Here is a 25,311-nt window from a genome sequence, read left to right as displayed (position 1 = left end):
GGCAAATGTTCAAAGCAGAGTCAGAAGCCCTGGGCTTTATTTCTGGTCTGACTACAACCATCTTAAGTTACATTACTGGAATATTTGGATGGTATTTGTACACTAGAAATTCAGAGAAATCCATTTCCTTTTTTTTTTTTTTCTCAGTGCTGGTGAAAGACCCCAGGGGTTTTGCTCATGCTAGGCAAGGGCTCTACCACTGAGCTATGCCTCTAGCCCCTGTTTCTTTAAGTTACTAATAACTATTTTTCTAAACTTATTTCATGGGGGGGGGATTCTATTTTTTTTTTCAGATCCAAATTAAAAAAATTCTCAGTAAAATTTTAAAATAATCTCTTTAGGATGGAAGAAAAAAAAAGATCAATTTCTAGCTGGGCATGGTTGTGCATGCCTATAATCCTAGCAATTTGGAAGGCTGAGGCAACACATTATTGAGACCCAATCTCAAAATAAACAAAAAGGGCTGGGGATGTGGCTCAGTGGTTCAATCCCCAGTACCAAAAACAACAGCAATAACAACCACAAAAATAAATGATTCCCAAGCCAGCCATTTTATTATTAATTTATATCACAGTAAAAGTAAAACTTAACACAAGTTATATTTTTAAAAGCAATGATATCAAATAACAACACGGGACTCATGACTGTTTTTCTTTTACCAAGAATATGTTTCTTTAAATTCAGGTATAAAAACATGAGACTAATATCCTAGGATTCAATGAAGATATCCATTTGTACTTATTAAAGGCAAATCCATATTTAGCAAAATGCTTTGACAAAGGAAACAGGAGAAAAAGTCACTCTAAGCAGTGAAATACCTCTTTTCTTACTCATGACAACCATTTCTATAGAGTATTAATAAAAGGAGAATTCTTGATAGTGAAATTGGTTTAGTAGGGTAAAAAAGGAAACAGAAAAGAAATGGGATGGGAGAGGCAGGAGCTGGGACTGCAACTCATGACCTTGACACTGGATCTGCTGAGAAGCCGTCTCTCAGGTCTGAGTATATAGTTAACTAATCCTAAAAATATGACTTTTAAAAACCTACACTGTGATTATCCTGTATAATTAATAAGCATCAAAGTCACAAGTAATACACAAGGAGCTCCTTTAGTGAGGGCTCAGCCTGAGAACAGTTGTTAGGCTGTCTGTTTTCTCTTGAAGTACTTCATAGTAATTCCATAGTCACTAGTACAGTAATTACAAGTTATACAAAATAAATGGCTTCACTATAAATGAAAAGGATCTGTGGAATAATTTTGAAAAGGCTCCTCGTCAAGCAGTTCATTTAAGTACATTCTAACATGGGGCCAAATAAAGGAATGATGAATTCGGTCTGTACTTATTATGTCAAATACCTACAAAATGGGAGATGGAATATGGTATTTTTAACTAACTCAATGATTTGATCAGGTGACTTACAGGATTACAGGCTTAACATTACAAATAACAACAAAAAACAGATGTTAAAATTTGAAGAATAAAAAGAGCCTTAATGGTGGTCTATAGTGGTTATCTATTACTGCATAAATAATTACCCTAAAATTCAGCAGCTTAAAAAACATTTTAATCTCATCTGGTTTCTGAGGGTAAGGAATATGGAAGGGCTTAGGCTAAGTGGTTTAGGCTCAGGGTCTCATGAGGCTGCAGTCATCTGAAGCCATGATTGGGGCTGGTAGATCCATTTCTAAGCTTACTCACTTGGCATAGAACTTTGTTCCTTGCAAATGTGAGCTTCCTACAGAGCAAGTAACCCAAGAGACAGAGGGAGAGAGCACAAGCATACAAGCAACCAAGATGACTATCTCAGTGACTTTATAACCCAATCTTAGAAGTAATATACTATTACTTCGGATGTATTCTGTTGGTATGTATGGGAGGGGACTATGCCAGGGTATGATTTCAGGAGTATCCTTGGGGGTTATCTTAGAAGCTGGCCATCCCAAGGCAAATGACTAGATATGCCACCACTATTATTTATTTATCAGATTAAAATTTAAAGACCTATACTTTAAAAACCGTCAAAGCTGAGTTTTAATAATTTAATGATATTTCAGCTACTTTATGAGAAATTTTACATGATTTTGGGCTTGAGTTTTTGGAAGGAGTTAGTAATAAAGTTAAAATAAATAAATTTCTTACCATTTCATTATTTTTACTTCAATGACAGTGTACACTTTAGTGAAACAGAAATTCCTAAATTGTCAGAAAATATGATCAAAACATGATCGTCTTTAATTTCAGAGATTAGGAAAATAACTGGCAGGCTAGACAGATGTGATAATAGAGGGTATTATCACAACAGACAAAACACACTAGTCATCTATTACTCATTTATTTTTACTGTCACAGCCTAAATGAAACACAGCACTACTGAAAGCTTAAAATAAAATCACATACTATCCTTGGAATTTTCCATACTTGGTCTTCAAAAGTTTCAGCTGTTTTATTACTGTCTTCAAAAATAAATAAAAGTAGACCTCTTCCCCTCTTCCTAATATAATTTGTACATAGTGCATCATGTGCATATTGCAGTTTTAATCTAGGAAATCAATCTCTTTATTCTTCAGATGATCATTTCCCATATGAAAATGGGAAATCTAAAGGTGAAGATTTAAGAATCACTTTATTGGGGGCTTACATTACAGAGCAAAGCTTTATTTTCAAAACTGAGGCTAGTACCAGAAATGGATTAAGAGGCACCTTTGCCATTTATAAGATAATTATGAAGTGATAATTTAGAAATAATAAATAAGAAATAATAACTAACAAAAATATTAATAGTGTGGGCCTTTAAAAAATGTGAATGCTAGCCGGGTGCGGTGGGACATGCCTGTAATCCCAGCAGCTCTGGAGGCTAAGGCAGGAGGATCACAAGTTCAAAGCCAGCCTCAATAAAAGTGAGGCACTAACATTCATGTTTATAGCAGTTCAACTCACAGTAGCTAAACTGTGGAACCAACCTAGATGCCCTTCAATAGATGAATGGATAAAGAAACTGTGGTATCTATACACAATGGAATATTACTCAGCATTAAAAGAGAATAAAAGTATGGTTTTGGCAGGTAAATGGACGGAGTTGGAGAATATCATGCTATGCGAAGTAAGCCAATCCTCCAAAACCAAAGGCCAAATGTTCTCTCTGATAAGCAGATGCTGATCCCTAATGGGAGGGGGCATGGGAAAAATGAAGAAATTTGATTGGGCAAAGTAGTGGTGTGTAGGGGGAGGGAGCATGGGGGCAGGAAAGATGGTGGAATGAGATGGACATCATTACCCTAGGTACATGTATGACTGCACATATGGCAGTCTGGCCATCTACATTGTGTACAACCAGAGAAATGAAAAGTTGTGCTACAATTGTGTACAATGAATCAAAATGCTTTCTGCTGTCATAAATACCTAATTAGAATAAATAAGTAAATAAATAAATAATTTTTTAAAAAAATTTAGGTGCAACTCAGTGAGGTCCTGTCTCTAAATAAAAAACAAAATAGGGCTGGGGATGTGGCTCAGTGGTTGAGTGCCCCTAAGTTCAATCCCCAGTAACCCCTACTCCCCCCAAAACTGAATGCTTCTATGCTAAGGAAAAAAATAACACAATTCCAAGATATCTTAAAAAAATTTTTTTTGTAGTGTATGGACAGTGTACCTTTATTTTTATGCAGTGCTAAGTATCAAACCTAGTGCCTCACATGCTTGTCAAGTGATGTGTCACTATGCAATAGCCCAAGCCCCCAAGATGTCTTTTTTAATTGATGCTACTAAATGAATGTTAAAAGGGATCATTTTCACATATCAGTTGAATCTGTTAATTGTTGGATAAATCATTCTCTGGAGTTCCTAATAAACTATAAAAAGCTGTCTGAACAACTGGAAATAAAGCAACGGTACTGGATAAAGATGCTAACTATATTATATGAATATCCTTGTGGAGTTTCTTTTTACTTTTTGAAAGACAACTAGACTTTAATGTTTGATTATATTGATTAGAGAGGACTTAGCCTCATTTGAATTAACTTTAAATTTGGGAAACTGGGCAATTCTTTTTTTCCATCCTCCCTCTTTCCCTCCTTTCCTTCATTTTGTGTTGGATATTGAACCCAGGGTCTCATACAGGACAGCTAAGCACTCTACCACATAACTACATCCTCAGTCCTAGAAAATGGGACAAAAATTTAACATGAGAATAAAGAGGAAAAATTTTCATGATATTAAAAAAAAGTTCAACTGACTTTGAAGTAGAAAGAGAAAAAAAAACCTGTAATAATCTTTTTCAGAAACTGATAAATAAAAGAAATTCTTAAAAACTTCCTTCAAGTCAACCTGCAAACACAGCTATTTATAAAAGCTATTATTTATGTAAGGACAGATGATCATTTATTATTATTTTACTAAAGTGCTCTAAATTCTATATGAGATTAAACTTGGTTTAGTATAAATAGTTCTAAGTGTGGCACTATTAGCAAGTGGATTTGCTCATTAGAACATACGAGTACAGATAAACAGCAGAGTGTAATTGCTTCAACATTATAGTTGCTTCAACATTCGAATTCCAAAAGAGTTCCTTGAAAAGTTCTAATAAAATTGAAATAAAATGTTGAGTTTGTCTTTTTTGTTGTTTTATTTTTACATCCTAGGAATGTGGGTTAAAATAAGTTACTTTTGTATTCTGGACTGGATGATCCACATGAATACCTTTTTGAGGTGGAGAAGAAAATGTGTATAGGGAATTCAACAGTACAGAACAAATAAATTAATGAAAAAGGAGAATGCTCTGAATGTAAAGGATTTTAAAGTATAATTTTTAAAATATTTCATTCCTTAGAGTAGTTTTTAAGTGGACATCAACCTGAGTAAATAGGCAGGGATAACCACATACCCGCTCCCTCCCTGCAAGCATAGCCTGCCCTATTATCAACATTTCTCACTAGAGTGGTACATTTGTTTCTATTGAAAAAAGTATGATTTCTAGTTATCTTAATCTCTCTTTTTTAGGAGACCATCCATCTCTTAAAATGTAAAGAAAGTAAGCTTGTGTGGTAGCCCACACCTGGAATCCCAGCTACTTGGGAGGCTGAGGTAGGAAGATGCAAATTCAAGGCAGCTTGGGCAACCTGAGGAGACCCTGTATCAAAAATTAAGAAAAAAAAAAAAAGGCTAGGGATTAGAACAGTGGTAGTGTGCTACCAGGTTCAATCCTTAGTACTGCCAAGAAAACAAAAACAAAAAAATGTACACCTCATATTACACACAAAAAATACAGATGGACCACAGATCTAAAGAAAACTCAAAAAGCACATGAAAAAGTGCCCATTTGTAATTAAGAAGGTTTAAATCAAAACAAGATACCAATATAGTCATGAGACTTGCTGAAATTATAAACTGATAATTACAGATTGTTGGAAGGATAAAGAACAACTAAACACTGGTGAGAGTATAGAATAATACAATTACTTTGGAAATTGATCTGGGAATTTCTCATCAGTTAGACAAAGAACCAGCTGCAATTCCACTTCTAAGTATAATCCGAAAGAAATGAAAACATTATCTATTAGACTTTTATACAATGTCCACAGTAGCTTTATTCATAGTGGTGCCAAACTAGAAATATTCACATATCAATCAATAGGAGAAAAATAGGATGTGGTGCATTCACACAATGAAATATTACACAGCAATAAAAAGGAATAAATGGTATACAAAAAGGCATCATTGAACGTGAACAACATTATTCTAATAAAAACAACAACAAAAAAGCTAGATATAAAAGAATACATTCTGTGTGACTACATTCTGTGTGAATACATGCTGTAGAACAGATAGAACTAAACTATCGTGAAAAAAAATCAGGAGAGTGTTGTCTCTGGGAATAGGAAGACAACTGACTGGGAAGAGGCACAAGACAACTTTCTGTTGTGATGAGAATGCTTTGTGTCTTGACTAGGTGTGGGCTACATGGCTGTGTGGATTTGTGAAAACTCATCAAAATGAACACTTGAAATCTATGCGCTTCACTATATCTCAATTGTACCTCCAGCTAAAAAAGGTTAAAATGTAAGTAAATGTAATAAAAATTGAAGAGAGAATTAAGTTGTGTAATATATGCTTTATGTACAATGTTTCTGAAAGAGAGGGGATAATAAGTATAATAATAATGATAACAGAAACAACAGGGTGCTAACACTTAGGGTTTGTTATCTGCCAACCACCATGCCGAGTTTTTACATGTCCAATCTAAATCTAACAACATTCCTTTTGAAGTAGACAGCTTCAAACATTGAAGTAGATATTACTTGTTTGAAGGGAGAAACTGAACAGTAGCATATGACTTTCCTAAGATCACAAATAATTAAGTAGGGGAGAAGAAAAGTAAGTGGTATAAAGCACTGGATATACTTGCTGAATGAGTAATACATAAATAAATATTCCCCAGAACTTTGTAAAAATGAATTTTAATTCACTGGGTCTTGCTCATTATCTTAAAAATGAAAGACAGCTACTGGGGGATATAGCTCAGTGATAAGAGTACTTGCCTAGCATGTGTGAGTTCAATCAAAAGAACAGCCAAGAAAATCACCCCTCCCCATCAAGAAACAGATTAGAATAGAAAACACTGCACAGCACTGAACATTAGAAGGCCAAGTACTGTTACTAGGAAATTTTCTTCCAGCATCAAGACTATAGGTGTGTGCACATGTGTGTGTAGGTGTGTTCCCTGGGTCATAATACAAAGTCTACTCTTTACTATGTGTATGGTAAAAGTTTGAAAAACACTAGAATATAATGAAGAACCCAAGAAGTCTGACTCTTGAATCTATAATTTTAAACATTTTCAACCATAACAAATATGCAAATTCTAACAGAAATGAAAAGTAATAAAAATTATTGTTTTAAACTAACAAATGCTCTAAGTCTATAACCAGGAGAGGGTTGGTCTAACATCAAATACACAAAATGTGGAAAAAAAAATCTTGATATTATCAAAAGTTAGACAACCAAAATGTCACCTGGAATTCTGGAAAAATTTTCTGAACATGTGGATGGTTCATGGGTGGGCATGCTTGGCATGCTTTTATTGAATACTTAATGTTTTCTAGGTATGTTAAGAGATATGGAAATACAGTTCCATATCATCAAGCCCCCTATACGGATAAGTATAAGCTTAACAGCAAGGAACAAGCAGCCTCTATTGTTCAAATATTTTCTAAACAATATCATTAATGTTTGAGGAACAACAAGTACAATTTATTTAATCAGAACTTTCTAAGATTGAGACTTTGCATTCAAAGAAACAGGAAGGAAAAGGCCAACCCTGGAAGTGGGTGGGTTCTGGCAGATAAATGGGACTATCAGCAATTTAATGAATGACAGGAAACACCATGAGTTTGGGGGGAGGCACATAACCCAAAACTCTCTCAAGTATTACACAGCGAGCCCCAGCTCACAGATTACAGCCTGTGTTAGCCCTATGAACTTGAAAAACTACTTTCTTGGAGATGTGCTTAGGCTCTTTCACTCACTATGTATTAACATACAGTATATAGAAACTAACACTAAGGTTAAAGTATTTAAATAGGGTTCACTGGCTGAGAATGTAGCTCAGTGGCATGTGAAGCCCTGGGTTCAATCACCAGTACCAAACAATGAACTTACTAAAATAAGATGTGAAGGGATATTTTCTTCTTCCTCTTAGGGGGTTCTGTAGAGGGAGATTGAATCTATGTAACTGGACAATGGCTCTTATCTCTTAATTTGTTTGAAGAAAGGTTCTAAAATTATAGACTTTAAGGAATCATGGCAAGAAATAAGCTGCTCAAAAATGTACAGTGCGGGGGGGGGGGGTGGTGGCTGAGATTTGTGACTCAGGGGTAGAGCGCTTGCTTAGCACGGGCAGGACCCGGGTTCGATTCTCAGCACTACATAAAAATAAAGGGATTGTGTTGGGTCCATCTTAAAAAAAAAAAAAAAAAGTATGGTCATACAAAGAGGTCTTCAGCTTGACCAAGAGGTACAAAAGTTTACATTTAGAAGTTTACAAGTAATAATAAGAAGTTTGGGGGCTGGATGCTGTGGCTCACACCTGTATTCCCAATATTTTGGGAGGCTGAGTGGGAGGCTGGCAGGGGGATCTCAAGTTCAAAGCCAGCCTCAGCAACAGTGAAGCGCTACGCAACTCAGTGAGACCCTGTCTCTAAATAAAATACAAAACAGGGCTGGGATGTGGCTCAGTAGTTGAGTGGCCCTGAGTTCAATCCCTAGTACCAAAAAAATAAAATTAAATTAAATAAAATTTAAAAAAAAGTTTGGGGAGGGTGCAGGGTTGGGGAGTAGAGAGACAGGGTAGAATGAAAAAATGCCCTAATAATAGTTTCCAGAGCCACACCATGAGGACAGCAGGATATCAGAGCAGGTGAAGAGAAGTGAGATGGTGTCATCATACAGAAGAAGGAATAGAATTTCTATGACAGAAAGAGAAGGAATAGGCCCATATCACAAGTCAGAGAATGGCAGGGTGGAAATTTCTATTATCACTGCAGCTTTATGTACAGGGAGGTTTAGTAGCTACTTAGTTTCAACTAGTAGTCACTCAGGTAGATTAGGACTCAAAATTAGGAAAGGATCATTCTTTGCTAAAAGAAAAAAAAATGGGAAGAGAGTAAAGATGTCAAGATTGAAAATGAAAAGGGGGGGCTATAAGTGCATTGCAAAATATTTAGTAATAATTTAAAATGTGAACTGACACAGTCATTACTTACAGAGACACTAAATATATGGTGAAATCAAGCAAACTAAAGTTGACCACTGCTACTATTTTTCTTTTTAAAATTATCTTAAATTTACTTTATTTTTTATTCCAGATTTGGTTAACATTGCATTTTTTTTAAAGTGCTCTCAACTACTGCTATTATTAATCCTAAGTAATCCCCAGTTTCTCTTCATAAAAGAAACGTACTAAAGGGGATTGGAATATGCACAGATCCGAAGAACATGAATTTTCTTTGGAGACATTAGCTCTTCCTTTTTTATTCTGACTGGTGGCAATAGCATTAGAAATTTTAAATGTCACGTGATAAGAATACGATTACCAAGATCCCTTTCCCATTTTAATCTTATAAGGAACAGAAAAACTGGCTCTATTCTGTGTCTTTAAGACTTTGTATCAGCACTCTCTGTAGTGATTTCTAGGTCTGGTATAGAAGAGGTAGTCATGTGTCCTATGAATGGAAGATACTACCAGTTGAAAACTAAATAATAATAGGAATGCATTTACCTTTTTCTTTTTATATGACTATAACACAGTGAACAAAGTTATGTTTCCCAGTTATTTGGTACCCTTTACTACAAATATAGAACAAACAGAACAATAATTTCCTGTCTGAAAAGCAAACTGTTCTTAGTACAGGGTGAGATACAAATAATGTAACTGAATAAGAATTGTTAACAATGGTAAAAGTTAGGAAACTTTATTATTACTAGTTAAGCCTCTCTTCTAAAAATATACAAATTAAAAAATGTCAATCTATTTTGAGCCTTGAATAAATTCAAGTTAGATTTAAAAGGTTTGAATTCAGCCTCTCATATGGCAAATGCTTTTAAAGTACTTAGTAGGTTCTAGATACCTGGGGTGAAGTGCTGGGCAAGATTAAATAGTAGCCCTACATTCAGCGCGCGCATGTATACTCGCAAGTAGACATAAAATAGGAAAGTCCCTATAATCTATGATGTTTATCACATAAATATAAATTCTCTATTATCTAGTTCAGAAAACCAAAAAAGAAAAAAAACACAAAGTATGATTCAGTTTTTATAAAAATGTATTGGATAACACTTATGTGAGAGGTTCTATGAAAAAGAAGGAAAGGAAAATGGTATTCCAGAGTTGGACATGATGGTGCACGCCTGTGATTCCAATGACACCAGAGACTGAGGTAGGAGGATTGCAAGTTTGAGGCCAGTCTTGGCAACTTAGTGATACCCTTTCTCATGATAAAATAAAAAGTCTGGTAATGTAGTTCAGTGGCAAATCTCCTCTGGGTTTAATTCCCAGTACTATTAAAAATTAAAAGAAAAAAAAGTATTCCAAACAAAGGGAGCAATTGAAGCAAGACAATAGAAAAATGAAAGTGAATAATTTGGTCTAGAGGTTAGTCTACAGCTGGTAGACGGCAGGACATGAGAGAGGATCAGGCCAGTCTGTAAATACCTGAATACAATACCTTTAAATTTAAATTCTGTAGGCAGCAAGGATCCACAAGAAGTTTTAAAAGAGAAAAAAAAAATGACAAAATTGAATTGATACTAATGATAGCTAGGATACAAAAATCCAGTCTCCAAAGCTAGAAAGTATCAGTTAGGAAGTTATATCTACTGACCAGTAAAAGGGCAATTTGGATCTAAACTCAAATATAGGAGAGGGAAAGTATATTTAAGGAGTATTTTTAAGGTAGAACTGATAGGTTGTGGCACCTGATTAGATATAGGGAGTAAAAAGAGACAAGACATTTTTAAGTACTTATGTTGGATAGTTGAGAACACAGGCAAAACAAACGGTCTTTCAGGGAAATATGTTGTGATTGCAATATAGGGCATTTAGGTATGTATGTCAAAAAGACACCTGCATATATTATTCTAGGGATAGGAGGGGGAAAAAATCAAATATGGGTGTTAACCACATGTTGAAACCAATGGAATGGAATAGATTACTTAAACAGGATGAGCGAATAGGTTAAGATAAGACTGGGCTAAGAACGAAGTCCTAGGGGATATCTGTTTATGTTATTATTCATTCAGCTAACACACTCAGTACATACTAAGTAACAGTGCAATGTGCTAGGTATAAACACAGAGGTACCTAAGAGGATCAGTTAAAATAAATGTCTACTCAGACAGCAACAGATTATGTGCACATGAAGGCAACATGATGGACCTCAAAGACACAGAAAGTCCAAAAAGAAACAACAGGCTATATAACATTTACAAGAACACATACAAACAAACAAACAAAAATGTATAAGCACAGCTGCTTGTGAAAGAGGTGAATGGGAATAGAAATGGAGGATAGAAAATTTTAAAAAACACACACACACTCACACAGTAAAATGAGTATTATTTTGGTTTCTATCCTTTAAGGTTTTGAAAGTCTAAAGGGTATGAGACAACATTATTACAATATATTTATGAAAGCCGCTGTGATAGATTTTGAACAGTAAACGAGGGGAATCATAGGAAAGGACATTTTATATGGTCACAGAAGATGCCAAATTTAAGAGGCATGTGGAAGAAAAAAAGTGGTCTGAGAAGGAACAAGACTAGAATATCACTGAAACCAAGGAAACAGAAGTTTAAAAAGTTAAGATGGACAGCCAGGCATGGTGGCACAGGCCTGTAATTCTAGTGACTCAGGAGGATAAGGGAGGAGGATCATAAGTTCAAGGCTAGCCTGGGCAACCTAGTGAAAGCTTTTATCAAAAATAAAAAATGAAAACAAAAGCAAACAAACAGTAAAATGGTCAACAGTGTCAAATGCTTGAACACAGGTTATGTAATCTAATGAAAAAGAGTCCTTAGAGGCTCAGGGTATAGATCAGTGGTAGAACCCTTGCCTAGCATTCACCAGATGCCAGGTTCAATCCCTAGCATTGTATTTAACAAAAAAAAAAAAAAAAGGAAAAGAAAAAAAGCCACTAGAGGTTACTTGTAACTTCAAAAGGTGAATTTTCAGTAGAATAGTAAAAGACAAACAAGTGATGAGGGACAAGAAAATGGAGGCAGAGTACAAATGACATTTAAATATTTGAGTGTGAAGAGAAGAGATAATTTGGTAGCTCAGAATCAAGGCAGGCTTGAAAGAAATCTTAAAAAAAAAAAAAAAAAGCCAGAATGGAGAGAGTGGTCCAAACAGGTTTTGAGCTGAGTACAAAGAGGTAGCATATAGTAAGAAACTGAAACCCTAAGAGAAGGAAGGCAGTAAGTGATGGAGTAAGGCATGAAGAAATAGGGAAAAGATAGGATATCGAGTACAAGTCGTAGCATTAATTAACTTTGGAATAAGATGATAAAGGAAAAGAGGAATGTAAAATCTCTAGGAGTTTCCAATTATTAAGAATAGACTTCTGGGCTGGGGATATATAGCTCAGTGGTAGAACACTTGCCTAGCATGTGTGAGGTCCTGAGTTCAATATTCAGTACTGAGGGGGAAAAAAAAATCAAAATAGAGACTTCCAAATTTAATAATAACATAACTGAATATTCATATCTACTAATTAATTTAGCATTTATGAACAAACGGCATGCTAGGTATTGGGTTAGATATAGAAACTTTTTGATGTAATGCATCTTAGAACTCAATGGCTGATGTTTGATTTCTGAGGAAGAAAATATGTTTTTTGTTGTTAAGTGATGGAATATTATGAGATACACAGAAGAAATTGTAGGTGGGAAAAACGTGTTAAAGGGTCAGAGGTCCTCCTCCTATAGTAACTAAATCTCATGAAAATCTAAACATGTAATTGCTTGTGCACATATTGTCAGTTTTATTTAGTTTTGAGTCCATGACCCATGAAAGAATCTGCTTTGGAAGAATCACTTTAGTTATTAAGCTATACAAAAGCAGAATTTGGAAATCAAGGAGCAAATCTTTGGGGGAAAAACTGGGATATAGAGGTAAAAAGCTCTTGCTTCCCTTGGCATGCTATACTGTCTCACTCCCTTAATTATATTGTAAAATTAATACAGATGTACTTGAGAAGTTACTTTAAATTACCTAGTTTAAAATTAAATGTTTTCCCCAACTCCTTGCCATTCCACTGCTTATCCTATATAAGACTTTTAACTATTGTAGATAAAGCTGAAGTCCTTTCTGACCACAACCCAATCTATCATTTCTCCCTCAGTTTTAGTATGATAGGTGTTTCCTTCCAGAGCATTTAAACAACAGGCATACATTTAGATGTGTTTGTATAAAAGCTAATTACATAGACAATGATATTCTGCAAAAAGTTTTCTGCAGCTGGGTTTACTTATTGTCTTGGAAATATAAATCAGTTACACAGCATTTTTTTCCTCTTTAAAATTACATATTACATAGTAAGCATGTACCAGTTTATGTAGTCGTACTTTAGGTTGTTTACAGTTTTCCAATAATGTATTAAACAATGATGCAATGAACATCTTTCAGTGTTAATGAGAGAATATTTTGTGGAAGGGACATATTTCTAAGTCTTTCTAAGAAAGTGATTTTCCATATAATAAAACTGCCATTTCATTCTGTAGATGCCTTATTTCTATAAACATTTTAGCAAGCATACAAGATGGTTTCTTCCAAATGATTCCTACTGAACTGACACACTAAATGATACATCATGGGTTTTGGTTTAGAAGCAACCTCTTTATCTTCCTTTGCTTGTTGTCTCTTTTAGGCGCAACTAGAAATAACCTCTGATTAATCCCAAATCACAAGGCAAACACATGTAAGGAAGACACAATAAGAGGAAGTCAAAATAACAGGAATAAGCTGTTTCCCTTTTTTATTTGTTTTACTTTCAGGCTGAATAAATGCAATGAAATTTCTCACTGCTATAATCTTTTCTGAAGCTCTTCCCTAACTGCTGGAGAACTGTGTGTTCTCTAAATAAGTACCACTTTACAAGCTGAATTCCCCTTATCTTTCCTCCAAGGCATAAAAACAATGAAAACAAATATACAAAAACAGACCCCACAGGAAGATGTCAGCTAAATGAGAAATTTGCTTATTCTTCTGGCACCTTCACTATTGAACCCCCCTAAATGCTACAACTTATAATATTAATGAAGACACATGAGAAAAAGTTGTATAGTAACTTTTTATAGTAGCTGATACCAGACAATTATTTTTAAGAGCTAGCTGATACAGATGAGTTTCAATGTTTTTATGAATGGAGCAAAGATGCTTAATCACTCAAGAATGCAGTGTGCTAGTTAGGCGTGGTGGCACATGCTTGTAATCCCAGCAATTTGGGAGGCTGAGGAAGAAGGACTGATTGCAAGTTCCAGGCCAGCCTGGGCAACTTAGTAGTGAGACTCAAAAATAAAAAGGGCTGGGGATGTAGCTAAGTGATAGCATGCCCCTGGTCTCAATCCCCAGTACTGTATTAAAAACAGACACAAAACAACAACAACAACAACAACAAAAAAAAAACCAAAGGAACAAAAAAAACAGGCTTCTTTTCATGATACGCAATTTATAAATGACCTGTATATATGAACAGTTTTTCCTGCTTATTTTGGCTCTTTTCTGCTAGAGTACCCACCACTGACCTGGTACTTCTCTCTCACCAACTTCATGCCCTTTCCAGGGAAAATCATTTTGGGAGTTCCTTCTATTCTCAGGGAACCAAGCCAAGGGAAAGGAAGGAGAGGCTTTATGAGACATATTTCTGCCTTTACCAGCTGCAATTCGATACTTTTTTGTTTTCTATGCACACCATTTTAAAACTTACTTTTTTTTTCCACCTTGAAGAGTGTTCCATATTACACATAAAGATCTTATTTTCATTTACTTATTTCTTTTTTCTTTCTTCTTCTTCTTTTTTTTTTTGCATTGTGGAAGCTTGGAGTGCTCTATCACCTAACAACATCCCCAGTCCTTTTTTCATTTTGAGACAGGGTCTTACTACATTACTGAGGCTGGCCTCAAACTTAAGATCTTCCTGCCTCATTCTTACAGTTGCTGAGATTACAGGAAGGAGCTACTGTGCCTGGCTTTCTCTAGATAGAAATCTCTGTCAAAAGAGTTTTCTATTGTACAATCATACCATAATTTCATTGACCAGAACTCTACCAAGAGATACTGATGTTGTTTCTAGCACTTTGTTTCTATGAATAATGCTGCAATTAATAGTGCCTTATTCACATACTTTATTGTACAGGCCTAAGAACATATGTGGCATAAATTTCTAGAAGTGAAATTACTTCTAGATAGATGCCTGTTTAATCTGATAAATATTGCCAAATTTTCCTTATTGAATTTATGTACTAGTGCCAGTTTCTCTTCCCCTTTAAGGTTTGTAAAGGAGCATACATTTTATCTTTTATAGTCAGATCCTATGGTTAATTTAGCTGAATACAATTAATCTTAAAAAGTATTATTCGGAATTGAAATATATAAGCTCTAGTACTTTCATGTAATATGGGTATTAAGACATCTACTTCTCAAGAGAATTCAACAAGAAGATATCACACAGGGAATCAAAGTGTACACTGTAGAGAGCTATACAAAATTCTAGCTCCTCTTAAGGAATAAACTTTTATTTTTTAAAAAAATATTTATTTATTTTGAGAGAGAGAGAGAGAATTTTAATATTTATTTTTTGGTTTTCGGCGGACATAACATCTTTGTTTGTATGTGGTGCTGAGGATCGAACCAAGCTGCACGGCATGCCAGGCGAGCGCGCTACCGCTTGAGCCACACCCCCAACCCAAGGAATAAACTTTTAGAAGAGCTTCTGACTTCATAGCTAAGGAAAATTCTTTTGGAATTTTATAAGGAACACATTTAAATAAATCTTGTTTCTAATTTCAGGATTTGGCAAAATGAAACAAAGTGAAATCTAGATACTACACACAGCAATTCAGAAAATTAAAGTTTGCATTTTAGACCAGTGTTTTTCAAACTGTGGGTCATAACCCATTAGTGAATCATGATACCATAGTTAGTGGCGTCAAAATAGCATTTAAAGAAAAATAAAGTACAATAAAAAGGAAAATATTATTCCATAATGTAGTACCATATAAGTATTACAGTATAGTAAAATATAAAGTTTATAAATTTTAGTAAATTTTAGTTTTATCTGGATTGTGACAAAAAATAAAATGTATTTCTTTTTTTTTGAAACTGGGGAATCAAACCGAGGGCTTTGCAAATAAATGCAAGGCAAACACTTTGCCATTGAGCTACATCCCAGCTCAGTAAAAAGTATTTCTGTCCGAAAGACACTCTTTTGATTCTGGGATAAAATGGTATATTTATTAAAACATTTTTCTTCCTCTGAGCTCTGTGATCTTTTTATTGTATAGTTTTGGAATTTAGGTTGGTTTTTCTGAAAAAGACAATTGAGCTACTTCAGGAAGGTTGGAAAGGAATATTAACAGTGTTAGAAACAATAAAAAGGAAAAAAAATTGAACTATAATTTGATTAACTCTAATATCTTTCCCTACAAAGTAAATAATACATAGCTAAAATATATTTTTAGGAATATATATGTATGTACACATATAATTCTTATAATTGAGGTTCAACAATATTTATTTTGTGACTAGAGACATTATGTCATTAAAAATTCTTCATATACATCATATTTTAAAGTAGTTACATAATATTCCACCATGTAAATTTATCACCTAATTCATGTAGCCATTAACTAAGAGTTTACTTTTTATATAAAACAACATAACTGTTATTGTGGCTGTTTGGGGATACTGGAAATATTGCAATTAGGAAAATAATTTAGCTACTGAACTCTACTCAGCAAAATTTTAAAAACTGCAGAATTCTAGTTTCTAAAAATCAGAAAAAAAGCTAGAAAAGCTCTACCTGATCTCAGAGAGGGTCAATAAGAAAAGATGATAAGGCTGTCTTTTAGATAATATTTCAGACACAAAGGAATGACATAAAAATCATTACTGCTCAACAGATACAGAAAAAGCATAACAAAAATCCAATATCCATTCCTGATTTAAAAATCTAAGCATACTAGAAATAGAAGGGAATTTCCTCAACCTGTTAAAGAGTATTTGTAGAAAACCTGTAGTTAACATTTTACTTCAGAAAAAAGACTGAACATTTCCCCTCTGATACCATTAACAAGACAAAGATACCTCCCATTACTTCTATTTTACAATGTACTGTAGGTTCTAGCCAATAAGACCATAAAAATAAACAAAAGGCATCTGGATTAGAAAGAAATAAATAAAACTGCCCTTGTTTGCAGATATGTTTGCAGAAAATCCAATGGAATTATTTAGAAACTATTAGAACTAAAAGGTGAATTTTAAAAGGTTTTAGGATACAAGACCAATACACAAAAAAATCAATTCTACTTGCATAACAGCAATATTTAATCAGAAATTTAAAAATTTAAACCATTCATAATATCATAAAAATAAGAAATACTTATGGATTCATCTCAGAAAAGATAAAGATATGAGACACCTATTAGTTGAAAACTACCAAATACTTCTGAGAAAATAAAGGAAAACTTAAATAAATGGTGATATATTCCAAATTTATGGAATGGGGAACACAGTATGGATAGGATGCTATTTCTCCCCAAATAGATCTATAGAATCAGTGCAATCCCAATCAAAATGCCAACAGCATTTTGGAGAAATCGACAAGCTGATTCTAAAATTCATAGAGAAATGCAAAGGATCATAAATAAGTAAAACAACTTTCAAAAAAAACCTCAAATTCGAGGACTAATACTACCTAATTTTAAGCTTTACTAAAAGGCCACAGTAATCAACACAGTATGGTAATGGCATCAAGGTAGACAGATAAATAAAACAGAGTTCAGAGAGAAACCCACAGATATACAAATAACTGTAACAAAACTGCAAAGGCCATTCTACAGTTTGAGGATAGTCTTTTCAACAAATGGTACGAGAACAACTGGATACCCATACACATACACAAAAATATAAAAAAATTTGTTTCATATTTTTTAATCATATAAAGAAATTAACAAAAGTTACATCACAGACCTCCATGTAAAACTTAAAACTGTAAGGGATAAAAAAATAGGAAACTTTTCTGATCCTGGTTTAGGCATATTTCTTGGTTATAACCCTAAAAACAAAAGTCCACAAATAAAAAATGAATAACTTTTAGCTGGGAGTGGTGGCATATACCTGGAGTCCTACACTACTGGAGAAGCTGAGGTGGGAGAATCATTGACTGATGTGCACAAGTTTGAGACCAATCTGAGCAATACAGTGAGACCCACCTCACCCCACCATGTCAAAAAATTTAAAAAAGAAAAACTGCTCTTCAAAAGATAGTTATAGCTGGGCATGGTGGCACATACCTATAATCCCTCTATCTATCTATATAGTTGTTTTAAGTGAAAAAAATATTTTTTCAACATAATGTTTGTGAAATGGCTAAATCAAGCTAACATATATGTGTAACATCATATACTTATTTTTTGTGGAGAGAATCTTTAAAATCTATTCTCTTTAGTAATTTTCAACTTTAGTTTGGTGGTACATGCCTGTAATCCCAGCTACTCAGAAGGCTGAGGCAGGAAGATCATCACAAGTTTGAGGCCAGCTTTGGCAACTTAATGAGACCCAGTTTCAAAATAAAAAATAACAAGGGTATGGGGCACAGCTCAGTGTTGAAGTGCCCTATGCTCAATACCCAGTACCCCCACAAAGTATACATTACTATACTATTAATTATTGTTTAATCCCTGCTACCATCCTCCCAACAAAAAATTTTAGAAAATGTAAACCATTATCTAGTGGCAGTGAGCAGTGATTTGGGAGCAGGGGTGGGACGGAATGAGAAAGGTTAGGCAAGAGGGATTACAAAGGAGCACAAGGAACAATTGTGGGGTGATAGATACGTGTTACCTTGCTTGTGGCGATGTTTTCAGGGAATACATACATCAAAACACTGATTTATATATATCAAACATATGCAGTTTATTGTATATCAATTATACCTCAATAAAGTTGTTTAAAAAACAAATATAATAAGGTGCTAAATCAAACAATAGAAAAATAAACCCAAAAATCATTTGGAAAAAAAAATCAGTTCTGCTAAAAAGGCTTCTAAATTACCCCTGTATTTCCTGTTTTCATTATAAAAAATAAAGGGGACTATAATATAAAATTTGTTCCATGCCCCATAGTACACCCTTAATGGTTGCTGCCTGTCTCAAAACATATGCTTTTGGTTGCTGGAATGGGCTTAGAACAATTTGAAATCATTAATTCCACAAAGAAAAACAAGCTTAAGTACAAACACTACCAATAACAACAAACATTTAATTGAAAAGTAAAAACTCTTTCTTATAAAGCATGATATTTTATTAGTATTGCTTACTTTACCAAATATACCTTTGTTTCTAAAGGGATGGACTTTGAAAACTTATGTTCCAATAATAATTAAGAGTAAACAAGTAGTGAGCACTTATTTAGTATTTGCTCTCATTTAATCATCAGAGTAACCATACCATTTTATATAAAAAGCTCAGGGGATAAAATAACTTGTCTACAATCACACAATAATTAAGTAGCAGAACACAATCTTAGGTCTGTCTGACTTGAAAGTGTATGCTTTAACAGCTACATTTCATTAAATATTCTGGTTGATAGTTTTGTAGAGTAGGTTTCATATGGGGACTCAGAGTAGTAATAAAAAATTACCAACCAATCTAAAAATAAAAACACATTAAAATATGACCACAAATATTTGGCCACTGATTAGTTAATTGTTTCATAATAAAGATTATGAATGGGAATCTAAAGACTTCATCATTCTATATTTACTTATTAAAGTTCTGTTTGTTTTTCTAATCTCAGTTTTAAACTAGGTAGAAACTGGGACTTCTTAGTTAAAGCTTATGTTTATATGATCTTTATAAAAGATTTATACTACCTATCCTAATCCTAAAAGCACTTCCTAAAAGCCATCTATTAAAATGGAATCATTTTCAATCAAATAATTGTTAGATCGAGGCTTATGGGTGCAAAAGAATGCTGCAGGCTTGAGTATATTTAAGAAAATCATTCAGATTTCTCATTAAGCAAGCTAATATGTGATTTTTTAAAAAAATTCTCTTATGCTTTGGATGTGAGGTGTCCCCCAAAAGCTTATGTGTGAGAAGAAGATATGAAGGAGAAATGACTGGGTTATAATCAGTAAATTAATCCCCCATGAGATTAACTGAGTCATGACTCAGGAGGCAGGGGGTGTGTGGCTGGAAGCAGTGGTTCATTGGGGGCATTGCTTTGGGGTATGTATTTTTTGTATTTGGAGAGTGGATTCTCTCTCTGCTTTCTGATCACCATGTGAGCTGCTTCCTTCCACCATACTCTTCGACCACAATGTTCAGCCTCACCTTGAGCCCCAAGAAATAAATGGAGCTGGCCTTCTATGGACTTAGATCTCTGAAACTGTAAGCCCTCAAACACTCTTTTCCTCCTTTAAAATTGTTCTGGTTGGGCCTTTTAGTCCCAGCACCGAAAAAGCTGACTAAAACAAATGCAAATACTCTTTGACAGGCTTATTTAGTATATGCAATGTATGATGACTGTTAAATTCTATTTTATCTTCCTCATTTCAGACCAGCCTTTATAATAACCTACTTACATAATAGGTACAAGGCTATGTATTTTTCTCCTTCTTCTTTTTTTTTTTTTTCTATTTCGAGGTACTGGAGATTGAACCTACTGATACTCCGTCACTGAGCAGCCCATTTTACTTTTTATTTTGAGACTCTTCTCGTTAAGTTCTCCGGGTTGGCTTAGAACTTGAGATCCTACTTATTCTGCCTCTTGAGTCACTGGGATTACAGACATGCCCAGTTTGTTTCTGCAATATTTTTGAGCCACATCACCTTCCATGATAATTTTTACTTTGTTCTATATATTCTATATGTAGTGTCATAATGTCCTTATTATTATTTCAAGAATATTTTCAGCAAAAGTCAATTACATATTGTCTCAACATAGATGTATATGTACATTTAGACTTTTAATTTTTAATCCTTGTTTTCTTAAAAAACAAAACAAAACAAGAAAACTCCTAACAGGTAAACTTATAGTGACATATTACACAGTCCCATACTCCAGACATATTCTAACTTCGTCATGCTACATTTTGCCTGTAAATCTTCTTGCTTGGGGAATTTTATAATGGCCTTTGGCCAAAACCCACAGAGTTTTGTTGTAAGCTTTAAAAGAGTTATACTTGTTTTATGATAGAGGCATCACTAGAAAGGAATTCAAGACTCCTTAAGTTAATTCTACATGAAAGTTGTAATACCTTACCATTTATCATATGTATAAGAAGTTTAAAGAATGCTTTAAAATAAAATAGTACCTATAAACACAGGGTATATTTTATTTGATACAGCTTTGTATCAGATCTAAGATGTGCAGATGTAATATATAATATACCCAATGTGGATGATTTAAAAAATAAAAGTATTTGATCTAACTTTTAATAGCAGTCAAATCTATTTTCCAGGTTTTTTTTTTTAAATTTTTTGTACCGGGGATTGAACCCAGGGGACCTGAACCACTAAGCCACATCCTCAGCCCTTTTTATTTTGAGACAGGGTCTCACTAAATTGCTTAGGGCCTCATTAAATTGCTGAGACTCATTTTGAACTTACAATCTTCCTGCCTCAGCGTCCTGCGTCACTGGGATTACAGATGTACACCGCCATGCCCAGTTTATTTTCCAGATTTTAAAAGTGGCTTTTAAAGTTCCCTGGTCATCCTCTGTAGCAGTCGAACCACTCTAGGAATCTGTTTTCTAGATTTGCTTGCAATTAATGAACTGAGGCTTTCTCTGAGACAGTTCATGAGCAATGTAATTTACTTTCATTGTACAGGGGATTCCTCTAGTGTTCTCACTTATGAAAATAAAGTGGCTAATGGAAGACTTCTGTATTTTTCTCTGACATGATTGATGCCTTCTAAAACAGAAAGTCACTTTCATACAAAGTTCAATTGGGACTGAATACAGTATAAATGGTCTCTGTAATAACTGAACTTCAAATATAGGAGAGGCTGAATATTACATTATTTTCTATTAGCTGCCTTGGTTCTAAGCCAAATATGCCCTGGCTGTAACCGAAGAGTTAAGAAGGCTTTTGGGGAGAAAAAAGAACATAACTTGGGGACTCTAGAAGGGCGTAGCTGCAATCTGGTTCTTTGCAGAAATATTGGAAATAAGAATAATGCTCTTTTACAATCCTAACTTTATAGGTAGGATCCACTTAAAAATTACGAAAACTTTATAATGTATCCCTAAAGAAACCTTACTATTTATTGAGAAGCAATGGTTAGCTTATATGATTTTGTTCAGAGATACAAGGCAGAATAAATTTTATGTCCAGAAAGATAAAGAAAAGAAAAAAAAATAAACAGGACTGCCCCCCGCCCCCCATCCCACCATACTGAAAGCAAAACAGAAAGGAAAAACCTCTCTTAACTATTTGGGATAAAGACCAAAGCCTTTTCAATATACTAAACATGAATTAAGAACTAATATTAAAAAGAAGAAATTTAGTAAGATGACATATTAGTACAAAAAAGTCCAGTAAGCATTTACTGATAAGCAAAAGCTGTTAGGCAGTTAAAATCTTAAAACATTACAGCACCAAACCAAGCAAATTAAAACAAAACAAAACTACTCCACAAATAAAGTTAGATTTCATTCTAACTTTAAGAATCTGGTATGGAAGTTATTTTCTAAAGGATGAAGGCAGCTTTAACACCAGCTGCTGACAATTTTATCTAACAATAGATTGTTTAAAGATGTGTCACTTCTGGTGCTGCTATTCATTTTACCTAAACTGCATAGAGGTTAAGCCTCAGTATAACTTTATCACCTATAGACCATATGCATACTAAAGACAACATTTGTGAATGATTCTAAATGGTATCTTATATCAAAATGTTCCCTTAATTATAGTTCTTGCTTCTGTAGCTGCCTCTCCAACTTGTCAGAAGCTGCCTATAGTAACTAAAATTGGATTCATGAAGAAAAAAATGTATTTTAGGAAAACATGTACAACAAGCACCTAAGCATCTGTTAACATTAAAACCAGAAGGCAGTATTTTGCAGAGCACATAAGAACAGTTTAAAATTTAGGAATTCACAACATTCACTTTGAATTATCATGGAAGTCTTTAAAAGCAACAGATCATGATGGCACAATAATTTTATTTGTTTAACAAATATTTGAGGCTGGGGATGTAACTTAGTGGCAGACATGTGCTTATTATCATATGCAAAGTCCTAGGTTAAATACCCAGCACCTATATAACAACAACAAGATATTTACTGAGCACCTATATGCCAAGTACTGTGCTCAGTGCTAAGGATATACGTTAGTAAAATGGACATATAAAGCACTATAGGTTTGTACAGTTTCTAAAGCTGAGAGAATAATTATATTAGTCAAACTATAAAAGTGAAAATAAGGTCATCCTCTAATTTTCCCATTATGGGTCCCTCTCTCAACCCTCTCCCCTGCCCATTATAAGGGGATTAAGGCAGGAAAGATCAGGAGAAAGAAGTGAGAATATCAATAATAGAGGCAAGGATTAGGAAAGAACTCAAACTTTCCTTAATCCTTTTTTCTTTTCTCTTCCTTGATCAGATAAACATGGGACAAGAGATGGGAAGGTGTCTGGTTTAAGCAGGTTAGGACTACTGGTAATACTAAGATTGGGTTTTGAGACATGACATATAGTTTTCAGGAAAGAAAGAAATCACCAAGAATGAAAAAAAAAAGGAAGGATGTGAATATGGCAGAAATGAGTCACCAACTGGAGTGAATGTTTATATATTTACACATGTTGGCAGGGAAGTCATTAAGAAAGTAGGAACTGTTCAGGACACACTAGAGACATAGATGTCTGGCAGTCACTGACTGCTCCAATGACATGGGGTACATGACATACACTGAGAGGATATAAATAAATGGATAAGAAAGAATAAATAGTACACTGTTGAGTATTTGTAATATCATGCAAACTGTAAAGTGTTATATACCAATACTAATTATTAATCATTTATGCTACTTATTCATTTGCTTTGGTGGTCCATGAGACTGATCCCAGAGTCTCACATATGTTAGGCATGTTCTACCACTGAACTCCAACCCTAGCCCTAGCCATTTATTCTTATTACAGACAAGGAAATTTTGCTCCAGACATACTGAATAACTTGATCAAAGTCACAAAGCTATGCTTAATGGCATGACAGACAAAAACTCAGGCACTGAACTTTAATATATGTGACTAGGCATGTATTAAAGCCATAAACATGTGATCCCCAGGGAAACCATGAGACATACTCTACTCCTTCTCCCCTACAATATCAGAAGGACATGCCTTACGTACTCTGGAGAAATGAAACAACTTAAGATCACTTATCACATATTACAAATCTACAAGGGAAAGCAAAAATTAATAGTTTTAGTGACTTGAGGTATACCTAATTAGAAATATCAGTCCTTTTCAGTCAGCCTTAAAAGATATAAATTAGGGGTTGGGGTTGTAGCTCAGTGGCAGAGTGCTCACCTAGCATGTGTGAGGCACTGGGTTTGATTCTCAGCACTGCATACAAATAAATAAAGATACACTGACAACTTAAAAAAATTAAAAAAATATAAACTAGGGCTGGGGTTGTGGCTCAGAGGTATAGTGCTCACTTAGCATGCGTAAGGCACTGGGTTTGATCCTCAGCACCACATAAAAATTAAAAAATATATATATAAACTAATGTCACTCCAATTTACAGAAATAACAGGTTTAGATTTTATTATTTATCACAATTACAACCTCAGCGTGATCCAAGAAAAGACTACCCAATTATGACCAAAGGAACACACATAAATCAGTGTGGAAAGGGGAAAAAAGAGAAAAAAACCTGAAGAGATGAGTTTTGTTTGAACTCAATTGAACTGTGATTGTTAGCTCTTAGAAAATCACTGACTCTCTTATCCTTCAACCATGGCAATGGAAGAATGATCTTTGTTGCTAAAAAAACAATAAAAAACTTATGAACATTCATGAAATATTGATATGTTCCTTCTATTCAATAAAGAGCTAGGAAAATTTTGAGAAGTACAGTAGAGCACTTCATAAACATTAAATCAATTTTAAGATGTATATCAATATAACCTTTTATATAAAAATTCCCTTGATTAATAAGTTGCATTTTGCAAGGACTAATGTGTTGAGAGCCACAGCCAAAGGGGCCCCAGCAAACTTCCAGCTGCCAGCAAGCTTCAGACTGCCCCAGCAACATCTAGCTGATTGGCTCCTCTGCGGTGATGTTCATTGGGCTGTTTCCCTGCCCTTCAGACTGCCAGCTGATGATTGGCTCACAGCTGCCCCAGCAACATCTAGCTGATTGGCTCCTCCACGGAGCTGCTCATTGGGTGACTTCTTTGGCTCTGCCCACGCAACCCAGCCAATCGGCCTCAAGAGGAGGAGGATTGTGGGAGGAAAAGGCTGGTGTGGGGGAGAGAGGCTTGTGGAAGCCGGTGGTGGCAGTTGGGCTCTGAGGGTTTTTCCCT

At 34.6% G+C, this 25,311-nt stretch overlaps 2 protein-coding genes across 14 annotated transcripts in view; one reads left to right on the top strand and one right to left on the bottom strand.

Moving 5' to 3' along the window:
- Positions 1 to 25,311, top strand: part of St7l (suppression of tumorigenicity 7 like) — a 255,364-nt gene that overhangs the window by 160,033 nt on the left and 70,020 nt on the right. For 5 of the 10 annotated variants that reach the window (XM_040287383.2, XM_078027021.1, XM_078027020.1 and 2 more), the window contains one exon: positions 5,948 to 6,057. The exons of 3 other annotated variants lie outside the window; for them this stretch is intronic. In XM_040287383.2, coding sequence (XP_040143317.1) covers positions 5,948 to 6,057 — 110 coding nt within the window. Of the gene's footprint in view, positions 1 to 5,947; positions 6,094 to 25,311 lie in introns of those variants that run through there. 2 more of the 10 variants (XM_078027025.1, XM_021734771.3) reach the window with 2 other exon arrangements.
- The window catches only part of Cttnbp2nl (CTTNBP2 N-terminal like), a 61,026-nt gene that overhangs the window by 10,575 nt on the left and 25,140 nt on the right, over positions 1 to 25,311 (bottom strand). The gene's annotated exons all lie outside the window — the stretch shown is intronic.

The sequence above is a fragment of the Ictidomys tridecemlineatus genome, chromosome 11 (assembly GCF_052094955.1).
Source record: "Ictidomys tridecemlineatus isolate mIctTri1 chromosome 11, mIctTri1.hap1, whole genome shotgun sequence".
Classification (NCBI taxonomy): domain Eukaryota; kingdom Metazoa; phylum Chordata; class Mammalia; order Rodentia; family Sciuridae; genus Ictidomys; species Ictidomys tridecemlineatus.
The sequence above is the reverse complement of the archived record's forward strand: the minus strand, read 5'-3'. Positions and strand labels throughout refer to the sequence as shown.